At 42.5% G+C, this 10,994-nt stretch overlaps 1 protein-coding gene across 1 annotated transcript; it reads right to left on the reverse strand.

Moving 5' to 3' along the window:
- Positions 1-3,748: 3,748 nt before the first annotated feature.
- On the reverse strand, positions 3,749-9,900 carry PIP (prolactin induced protein). Its single transcript, XM_036994590.2, has 4 exons — positions 9,740-9,900; positions 7,756-7,861; positions 4,293-4,407; positions 3,749-3,986 (listed from the first exon to the last, which is right to left on the reverse strand). Exons 1-4 carry the CDS (start codon positions 9,832-9,834, stop codon positions 3,862-3,864), a joined length of 441 nt encoding a protein of 146 aa, XP_036850485.2. The 5' UTR covers positions 9,835-9,900; the 3' UTR covers positions 3,749-3,861.
- Between the last annotated feature and the right edge of the window lie 1,094 nt (positions 9,901-10,994).

Genomic DNA, 10,994 nt, shown 5'->3' on the forward strand with positions numbered 1-10,994 from the left:
GTGGAGGAAAGGTGAACTCCCCCTCTCTCTGCCTGAGCTGAGACATCCATTTTCTTCTGCCCTTGGATATCAGTATTCGAAGTTCAGGGGCTTGTAGATTTAGATTGGGACTCATACCATCTGTCCGCAGATTCTCAGGTCTTGAGACTTAGATTGAGTTATGCACCATTGACTTTCCTGGTTCTCCAGCTTGTAGACAGCAGATTGTGGGACTTCTCAGCCCCCATAACCATGTGATCCAATCCTTATAATAAATATCCTCACATATACTTATATATAGCCTATTGGCTCTGTTTCTCTGGAGAACCCTGACTAATGCAGGTCTTTTCTTAGAAATCCATACCAGTTCCAACTCAATTGTTTTGCTACTTATTTCTATTTTCTCCTCTAATTCTCCTTCCCTCAGTAGCCAGCAGCATTTATTTCCTCTGTGTGGACAAACTACTTTTTCCATTGTCATGTGTTCTTCCTGGGCTCTATTGAGGATCAAATTTATGCTGTGAATCCTTTGGGCTCAGATTTTTGAGACTCAAAAATAATTTTTTTCCTTAAAAAGGTTTCACTTTCATTGGCTTTTTGAAACTTCATCTTTTTTAAATGAGTTTCAAGCCTGCATTTTGGAAGTCAAGTGCCAAATATTTGTCTTTTTGTTTTCTGTGTTTGCTTTCTCATGAGGATATCAACTTTGACCTCATTGTCCAATGTTAATGGTAAAAGGAGCATAGGATAAAACAGTAAATACTAAGAATTAAAAGTGTTTATATTTCAAAACATCATCCAACAGGATTCTCAATAAAGAGTACACAGCCCCATGGAGGAGATAAGAAAGGTAACATAAAGAGCCATAATAAAAAGAATAAGGTGGGGACACCCCAGGCCTCATGTGACTGGCCTTGTTTGGCAAAGTAAAATGGAGAACATAGAGAGAAGATTGGGTTGCAGAAGAACTAAAGAGTGAGTTACATTTTATGCAAGTCAAATCTGCAGTGCTTCTTGGACCTCTGAGCAATATCCAGCCAGCAATACCTGTCAGAGAAAGACATGGGCAGATACAGGGATTAGGAAACATGGTTGGTCCTGAGCTTTTCTGTTTTCTGATTTCCTTGAATTCTGTTCAGAACAGCCAGTTGCTCCATTGTCATATTTGTATAGGGAGGGAAAAGTGGACTTGTGTGTTTGTAACATTATAGTAGACATAATGCCCCAAAGTGTCTGTGATGACCTGTGATGGCTTCTGAAAGGGTTACTCAGTTGTAACAGCAAGTCTTTCCTTTTTTGTTCTGCTCGGGTATATGACAAGGAGAAAACCTGCCCATTTTGACTCCCCAACATCAGGTTTTGGTTTGTTTGTTTGCTTATTTTTGGTGTGCATACATGTGTCTCTGCAGTTATGCAAAGAAGTCTGGATATTTGCCAGGTTCTCTCCTGACTTTGGACTCCTGGGGAAGAAATCAGGATCTGGCTTGGCTATGCCATGATTCTGCCCCTACTTCTATCTGGTGGACCATGATTGGCTGCCTCTCATAATAATGCCACTTTCATTTCTCTAATACTTAATTCACTTGGTTGAAGAAGCAGGACATGGAAACCCTGGATATGGCTTCAGTGCAAAATACTATGATTCCTTCCCTGACAGTCAAGGGCTGGCTTTGTCTAAGGGCTGGCATTCTTCAGAGAGAGTGGAAAATTAGGTGTCCTCAGGAACTGAACAATCCCCCCATACACCCAGAACCATAGATAAAGTACATGGATATGCTTGACCGATTTACACATGTTTCCTGGATTGACATTTGTGTCTACCAGACAGTTGCTGTCACCCAAGCTATTGTACTCAGTCTCTCTGACTTGACTATCATTTCAAAATTACATGTGTAGCCCAAAATATATTTCTCTATGTATTTTAATTGCTGCTCTAGGCAATCAAGTATTCTAGCTGCATTGGAGGACAGAGGAACTGCAGGAGGCGAAGTTGTACATAGAACTAGTGCAGGAGCTAAAATGTGCAATTTTGAAATGCTCTTTGCTGGAGGCTGTGAGGGGCCCACATAGGGCGGACAGGAGTGTGTGTATGTAGTACAGACCTTAGGAGCATGGGCCCCTGGGCCAGGGTGCTGCAGTTCAAATCCTAGCTCTGCTACTTATTGGCTATGTGTACATTTCTTGTCTTCTCCCATCTCAGTTTTTCCATGAATCACTGTAGAAATATTGTTTATTTGTGTATTGTCTGTCTCCCATGAAGAATATAAGCTTTGTAAGATTGGGATGAAAAATTCCTAATTCATTTCTATAAAACCAAGTACCTAAAGTAGGTAATGGCACATATAAGCACTTGTTAACTATTTATTGAATGAATAAATACTCAACATACATGGTTTTAAAAATGTCATTTATTTAAAAATATTTTTCTAGTTTTATTGAGATAAATTGACATACAGCATTGTGTAAATTTACAGTGTACAATGTGTGTTGATTTTATACACATACATTGCAAAATGATTATCACCATAGGGTTAGTTAACACCTCCATCACATCACATAATTATCACTTCTTTTTTGTGGTGAGAATATTTAAGGTCTACTCTCTTAGCAGCTTTCAAGCATAAAATACAGTATCATTAACTGTAAACAGCATGAGTACAATGGATCCCTAGAACTTATACATCCTGTAACTGGAAGTTTGTACACTTTGACCAACATCCCCCAGGTCCCCAACCCCAGTTCCCTAGGAACCACCACTCTACTCTGTTCCTATGACTTTGGAATTTTAAATTCCACATATAAATGATATATGGTGTTTGTCTTTCTTTTTCTGACTTATTTCACTTAGTATAATGCCCTCAAGTTTCATCCAACTATTGCAACATGGATCTTGTTTTTAATAGGGCATGTTATAAAGCAGTTAAGTAAGATATTCAGCTTATTTTTGGCACCTGTTCAGTATTATTGCTACTATTCTATTTACTATATTACGTGACCTTCTCAAGGTTGTGTTTCCCTGCCCTGGATTTTGATGCCCACTTAGGATCAGGGATCTAGAGGATCTGGTCACACCTTTGTGCCCAAACACAGTGATTTTGTTCCTGTCCTCTTTTGAGCCTCCTCTCTAGCCCACCTGGTTTGCTGTTAATCCTGCCTAAAATCAAAGGGCTTACTTGCCCTGAACATGCCACCATTTCATGTTTTGGACTCTTGGTGCCTGCTAGCCTACCTGCCCGAATGCTGTCTCCCATGACCCTGGCTCGTGTTCCCCTTCTCTTGTTGGGTGTCTTTAGTGGAATCCCTCTGGGCCTTTCTGATCTTCAGCCTATTATGCCTCCTTTGCAGCCTAGTGTCCCTGAACATCACTTAGTCCATCGTTTTTCACCAGTTGAAAAGAAGCAATGGAATAGAATGTTGTTGTTTATTCCAGGACCACACTCTGCCCCTGACTCTGCTATATGCAAGGTGGCTCAGATCTCCTGGCTTCTGAAGTGGTTCCTGGAGGGGCAGTGGGATATAGAAAGACCAAGGAGTAGGGAGCCTGGGTGTGCTTAATCTCTGCCCTCATTTACTATAGTTTTAGGGCCACAACTTCCCATCTTTGTGAGAATGGCTTCTCCTCTAATTCTTCTCTCCCTTTTCATGGGCATTGATAACTCATAAACTCTCCTCAGTAAAAGGACTTTGAAAACAAAGTGCTAGAAATTCTGGATACCCTGAAGCTCCTCTGGGATAGATTTTGGAGAGAAGACACGGCAGAACACAGAGAAGCTGGTGAGCAGTTTATTTTATAGATCACAGCAGATGCTTCAGCCAAGTTTCTTTAGAGGCAACCACCTGGACAGGTGGGTATGGATGGCAAGACAAGGGCTTCCGCCAAGATCAGATGATGGTTAGGTTCGCAAGGACGTAAAAGCGGTTTGCTGTGATGGGTGTGACTGCTTCATTGTTAGGGCAGATACCTTGTTGGCGAGTAATGTTGACCACTGCTGCTATGTTTAGAGAGCCTGAAGGAGACAAGCACAAAGGTCATCTCTGACAACATTCTAACCCCTTTGCTTTTCTACTAGTGCCAGGTACCTCCCGGCTGGGACTCAGTTTCCCCAGATTGTTTTCAAATGTCTCTCCTTGATTAGTTTTTCCCACACCCCCCTCACCTCTTGAGCCTGGGCTTACTCTGCATCTACTCTTTGCTCTTCTTCCCTCACCTTTCTTCCATCCTTTTGCTTTGAGGTTCTGCTCCAGATTTGGACCACATTTCAGTTTTCCCTCCCTGGTGGCGAATTCCTCTCTTGGACGACTCCTATACTTACGGTTGGTCTGAAAGTCCCAGTAGAAGGTTTTTGGAACATTTTCACAGAGGCAGCCAGTGAATCTGTATGTAAAAGGTCCCTCCATTGGAAGGTTGCTTATGAGGCGACATTCAATCTGGGGAGGGAGGTAGACACAGTGTTAATCTGGGGGAGGAGGAGGTAGAAGAGGACATTCTTTGACTGAAGAGCAGGATTGGAGATGGCCTGAGGCCTGGGGCAGTCCCACTCTTGTAGAATTGTTCAGGAGCTGAAGTCTAGGTCAGGTTTTCTGTCCGTATATCCTCAAATTTCCTGCGTTAGCAGTGTGGGTCTGGGCTCCAGAAAGAAGAGGTAAGTGAATTCACAGGGCCAGAAGGACTCATCCTGGGACAGCCCTTCATCTGGGGAGCAGGCTTGCCCGGTTCCCCAGCCAGGGCTCTCAGGGGTGACCACAGCCAGGCTGCTCGGGTGTGGGAGCCAAAGCCAGGCCATGTTGCCACACCGTGACCAAGGCCCAGCTCTGCTTCTCTCGAACTTAGTGATCTTTGCTAATTAGAGCCACATCTCTTACTCTCATTTCCTTAGTTGTGAGAGGAAAACAAATACCTAACAAACCTGGCTGTTGGATGAACCGATTAAATTTTTGAAGGTAGGTTTTTTTTTAAAATTTAGGACCTTTTCATCTTAAGATCCTAGAGCATTGCATATGTGAGTTTCATCAGCATCAAGACACTTGTCTAGTTAGTGTTCACACGGGCATATTATCCTGGTGCTTATAGACCTACAGGGGTCAGTGAATAGAATTCAGTCAGTCTGTGAATGCAGATAGAAAGAAATTGTATCTTCATTTTACTAACCTCTCACTGAGATTGAGCGTTCTTTCCATGGTGAGACTGTCAGCAATTCACAGGGCAGTAGTCATGTGTGTGATTTTATCACAAGGAGAAACAGAGATAGGTTCCTACCACATTACAGGTTGAGGTGGCTGGAAATACTGTTTGGTCTCATCACTACCTTGAACACAGTGGCATCACTGGGCTGCACAGTCATGGGCCATGTCCCGCCTCCTGCAGCTCGTCCAGGTACCTGGCAACTCTGCACCGAGGGGCCTGTCAGCCCCAGATGGTGAAGTCGAGTGTTCACCCCATTGGAACTGTACTCAGCATACTTTGGAGATCCTGGTGTTTTTTAGAAAAGCTTACCCTTGCCTTGTTTACCTTCTTATTCCCTTTATAGCGGTATATATCTTCATGAATCAGAATTTTCAGCACTTGAGTAGTCAAACAAAAATATCAGAATCTTTTAGAATCAGCTGGTTGTCAAAGGCCAGTGCAGTTAAGGTACTTATTCAAGCTAAGCCACAGGAGCCGTCACATAGGTAGTCTTCATAAAGTAAAGTTTGACCTATTTACATTTTAAATATATTGCCTTTTCAGCTAAATGTGTCAATAAAGAAAATGTATTACTGTGTCACAAAGTTATTTTTAGTAATTTTATCACTATTCTTTAATATGGTCGCTTTCCTGTGTAATCCAATGAATTTTATTTCTGTATTTAAAAGCAGTTTTCTGATGAGTGTTCACAGACTTAATGAGACCAGCAACATGGTCCAGACCACAAATGTTTAAGTGCCATGGTTTACCAATTTTCTTCAACCTTAAAGGATTATATAATCATTATTTTCAAATATATGATTGAGGGTATAATCTATTTAATTTTAATTTTATATTTCTCATCCTAATACCTCACTTGATCAAAATTTTAGTTGCAAAAGCATTGTAATTGATAAAAAATGAGGATTAGATGCTAGAAACTTCATACATATAAAAAATTTTATTTTCTTTACTAAATCCTCACCCCAAGTAGTGTAGTTACTGTCAACATAGAAAGATATTACAGAATTGTATAGCAACTATACCTCAATGAAAAATTTTATTTTCTTAAAGTTTTAAAAATAAGGTGTTTTTATAGCTATACATATTTTTTTATTGAAAGCTACAAACAAATTGGCTAATCAGAACTAACAAAATTTCAAATAAAGTCTTCCTAATTTGCAGTATCATTTATTCTGGGGAATTCCTTGTCCTTTACTCGTCCTTGGGTAGTACATTTCATGTACTAGCATTGTTCTTAAAACATAGTCCTATTAATCACAGTGGCACAAAATTATATCACATGTCACTTTGTTGACTAAGCACATTTTTTTATGCCTGTCACTTTCTCGGGTGGAAATGGACTTTCAATATCTATCACCACCAGAAACTGCCATTATCACAAAACTTTCATATACACATTCTCAAATTTTCTTGGTCATCTGTGGTAATGTGTTTAAACAAAACACAAAATTTAAAAATTATGATTCAGCCTCCCTCCCACCCCAAATCAACATACATGGTTCATATTCTTGGAGTAAATAGGAAAATTTGACCAAGTGGCTGTATAATTATTTGCTTAATGATCAGAAATCTTTCTCTTATAAGCATGGGCTATCTCTAGGATGTATTTTAAAGATAGTAGTCCTCATGCTCCCAAATTTGTTTTCTACTTAATCATTGTCCTTAAATCTAATTTGAGTTAGGAAACTCAAGCTGTAGGGAAATACTTGTGCTGCTTGAGAGGGTGTCCTTTCAGAAGGAGGTGGGGATGCGTGGGTCCTGGCTCTGGAACAGAGGTGGTTAACAAGGGTCAGATTGTGTGTCTATGACAACACCTGAGAGGACACTTTCTTCCCAGGAAAGAGTCTCTGTGGGTTAGATCTGCACGAGTCCCTTTTCCTCATGGCCCAGAAGATACACAGGTGAGTCTTGTGCACATTGCCATTTGGAAACCTCTGAGTGAGTGCAGGGATCGGACCTCCCTCCCACAGCTGCTGAACTGGGAGGAAGGGCAGAGGAGAGTGTGGGCTCCTTGTCAGGGAGAGGAGACTGGCACAAGAATCAGCTTCTGATGACAGACCAAAAAGGCAGAGGAAGGGGGAGATGAGGGGGTCTCTGCTCAGGGCTCACTGAAGAGGAGGAGTCATATCCTGCACGTTCTCTGCAGGGTGCCTCTGTTCCCCACCTGCCTCACCTACTGAACGGGGCTGCAGTGTTCCTTCCGGGAGCCCTCCTCCTACCCTTTGTCTCAGGCTATCAGATCCAGGACCTTGGAAGAACTCTTACCAGTTCTCCACCAGCTCTTAGGCTTTTGGTCGCTTTTCCCTCCCAGCATGCTTTTCACTCTGCCCACTCCTTCTTTCTCTATCATTCCTATACCTCTCGGGACCAGGGGTCCTTCATCTGTAAAATGAGAACAGTCATTGCATTGAGGTCTGATAGTTGTTCTAGGCTCAAGTGGTATTACATACATGAGAACTGGAAGCATGAGGATTGCTAGTCATTATTAATTATAATATATGGCATTAAAAATGGGAGGCTAATATAATCATACTCATAATTAAAGAGTTGTATTTTTCTCGAGTTCATTTCCCCAGGCCCCTACTTACCACCATACATTCTCTCAATTGTGTTTCTACTCTCAGCTTCGCAGTGACCTCTTCATTTGCTCTTGCTGTTTGGGGCATTTGAAAGTTCATTAGTACCACCTTTCGACTGGTTTTGGGAAGAGAGAAACAGGGCAGAGATCAGAGATCAAGAGAGAGTGAGCACATTGATCAGGGCAGAGGGCAAAGGGAAGGTACAAGGGGAAGGAGGTGGTGGGAGTTGGATCAGTCACTGTGCATCAGTATTCCCTGGGAATTTTTTATTTTTGGTTGGCTGGTTTGTTTTGAATAGATTTAGTTTTGTTTAAAAAAGCAATTTGGATACTTTATTTAAAACTGAGTGTCTTTCCTTCTACTGACAATTTAAAAAAAAAGAATAAAAGGACAATACCGAATGTCCTTTCCTAGTAAAATCCTACAGGTTCTGCAAATTGTCCACTGAGTGGAATGGTTCAGGTCATCATTAGTAGAAAATTCCGTATCAACAGAATTTGTTAAACCACAAATATTCAATGCACTGGAGGAGTTTGTAGGACCATCCTTGAAGGTCTCCCTTCTTCGGTTCTTGGTGGGGTCTAGGAATTTGTTTTTGTTTGGCTCTTCAGGGAATTTGGACATATGGCCATGTTTGGGAACTTTAAATATCACCCTACATTCAGGTCACACACCACAATCTGATAGCAAGAAAAGAAATGAAGGCAAAGAGACCAGGCAAGTATTCTTTGGTCAATGAGGACTGGGTTTGGGGCCAGGAGAGTTAATTTCTTTTTCCCAGAAACCTTTGGCTAAGCTCCCTTGGTGTTGGGTGGGACAAGAGGGAGTTCAATTTCTTGGCCTACAATGTTTTACAGCACCATTTTCCTAGGGCAAAGCATCTTAGGCTTCAGAGATTCCATTTTTGTGCCTGTTGCTTTAGTGCTCAGTGCACAGAAAGAGGGTGTGAAGACTTAAGTGTCTTCAAAATTCCTCCCATTTGTAAATGAATTTAGGACTGATAGGATGACGAGCTAGAATGACTAATCATCCCAGTTTGCCCAACAGTGAGGAGCATCCTGGGATGAGGGCCTTTCAGTGCTAAAACCAAGAAATTCACGGGCAAGTTGGGATAACTGGTCACCCTAATTAGCACAGCTTATTTCAACAACTTGCTGCTGTTCAGGGCTAAGTGGAGTGGCATCTGTACCTGAACCATTCAGGGTTTCCTGGGAAATCTGAACCTGCCTTCGTTATACCAGTTTGTCAAAATCCTGAATGATTTCCTCAGGTCGGGACATGTGGTCATGCCCCAGAAGGTACCACCAGAGTCACAGTCCAGAAACCCAGCATTTTAAACCACACTATTGTAGAGAAAACTCCCAAGATTTGCTGAGTGTTCCTGCTTCTCTCCAGAGCCTGGTCCACTCCCGACTTCATTTTGCTTGCCCCAATTTTCCTTCTTCCTTCCACATGCGCCCTCAGTGAGCTGGCCTCTGAACCTGTGCTCCCAGACCCCAGTGTGGCTGGGAGACGAGTGGTCCTTGCGTTCACTTCAGGCTTCAGAATAGGAAGGTTGTCTAAGCTGCTGGGCTAGCTTAACCTCAGACCACGGGCCCAAAGATCAGTGACTAGGGCCTCTGATCCTCCAGAGAATCCTGCCAAACCTGCCCAAAGCTTCTGTTGGCACTTACAGACCCGCTAAGCACTCTCTTCCAGGAGGCAAGGTATGAGAAGGTGAAATTTACTGAGCAGAAAAGTACCAAAGGTGTAAAGTGGACAGGATGTGGATCAGACCTTTAAAGCAAGACTAATTATTAATTACAGCCTGTGGGTACACTGGGAGCCTTATTTCTATGAGCAACATAGAAGCACCCAGTGGAAATGTGAGGGGAATTGGTGGGCCTTTCTACGAGAACTAGGAACTTCTCGGAAAAAGATACACAGATTTCCAGGCTAGGAGAGGAGCCCACCCCGAGAAGTATTTTGGGAGGAGGAAAAAGGCTTGACTCACCTGTTGTCCTGAGCTCTGTTGGTTCCCAGCTGCAGAGAGAGAACCAGGAGCAGAAGGGCAGGGCTGGGCCTGAGCAGGAGCTGGAGAGAGTACATGCTGGAGGAGACAGAACGTGACGTCCTAGCAAAGTGCGGTCCCCAGTGTCCAGCCTGCTCTTTATACATAGATCAAGGAAGTGCAAGAGCTGCCAAGCAGATCTATGTGGCCAGTTGCCCAATTACCCTTCCTACTCGTGATCTTTCCTTGTTGAGCTAGAGTTGTTATTCTATGGAAAAAGTCAACATTTAGCTAGACTGGAAGAGTCTGGGAGAGGAATTAGATTGTCCTTCTTCATTTTCTCAATATCAGAGTTTCTCAGAAGGGCCAGGACCTTAAAAGATACAGCAGCTTTTCCCTAGCTCACAGAAATAGTTTCTCTCATCACCCTATGTCTCATCATCCTTAAATCAGGCATCTTGGCAACAAAGAGCCTGCTTATTTCACTAATGACGTGGCCACTTTTTTACACTTGTCTTATAGCACAAGGTGCATAGGATGACCCACGATGGAAAGGATTCCCTCCATTAGAAACAGAACCCAAACTGTGTTCACGAGATTGCTCTGGCCCTGGAATTTCTCTCCCTGGGATGAGAGAAGACTCACTCTTGCTGACACTGGCATTGTGATATTTCTCTTTATCGAATCTGCTCCTTCACTTATGGCATATGACATTGTGAAATTTGTTCCTCTCCTTTGCAGGACAGAGGGAAGCCCAGAAAGATTATCTCTGGCATGAAAGTAAAAATCAGAGTTCTACATATGTGCTTCTGGTTTTTGAATTGAATGTATCTTTCTGAGTTGTTCTGCTTGTTCACTCTACTCTTGCACTTCCCTCCTTGTTCCTTTGAACTTGACACCATTCATGATTTTCTTCACTTATAATTTCAGCTATTACCATAATCACTTGCTTTCTCTCTGTTTCCATTCCATGTGTCAAGAACAATGGTTCTGTCCCACTTGCACTGGTCACAGTGGCCCTCCTTCACAAACATTTCGCTGTGTTGTAATTTTCTTTACACCTGCTCCTTCTCTTACTTCCTTCAGTAATTTCCATCAGAGGGACTCATTAGCTGAGATTAAGGAGGAAGCAAGGCCAAAGGATAGAAGAAGTGTCCTTGTGGGAAAATAGGAAGAGCTTCTAGCTGGTGTCTAACTCCCTTTGAAGGCACAGTTCCATCCTCGAGGACTCATGTCCCACATACTGTCAACAAGCCAG

This window comes from Manis javanica, chromosome 6 (assembly GCF_040802235.1).
Source record: "Manis javanica isolate MJ-LG chromosome 6, MJ_LKY, whole genome shotgun sequence".
NCBI lineage: Eukaryota > Metazoa > Chordata > Mammalia > Pholidota > Manidae > Manis > Manis javanica.

Coding starts and splice junctions, on each gene's coding strand:
- PIP (XM_036994590.2), bottom strand. CDS start 9,834: ATGTACTCTCTCCAGCTCCTGCTCAGGCCCAGCCCTGCCCTTCTGCTC. Junction 7,862..9,739: donor AACAGAGCTCAGGACAACAG/GTGAGTCAAGCC, acceptor TCCCAAAACCAG/TCGAAAGGTGGTACTAATGA. Junction 4,408..7,755: donor AATTGAGAGAATGTATGGTG/GTAAGTAGGGGC, acceptor CTCCCTCCCCAG/ATTGAATGTCGCCTCATAAG.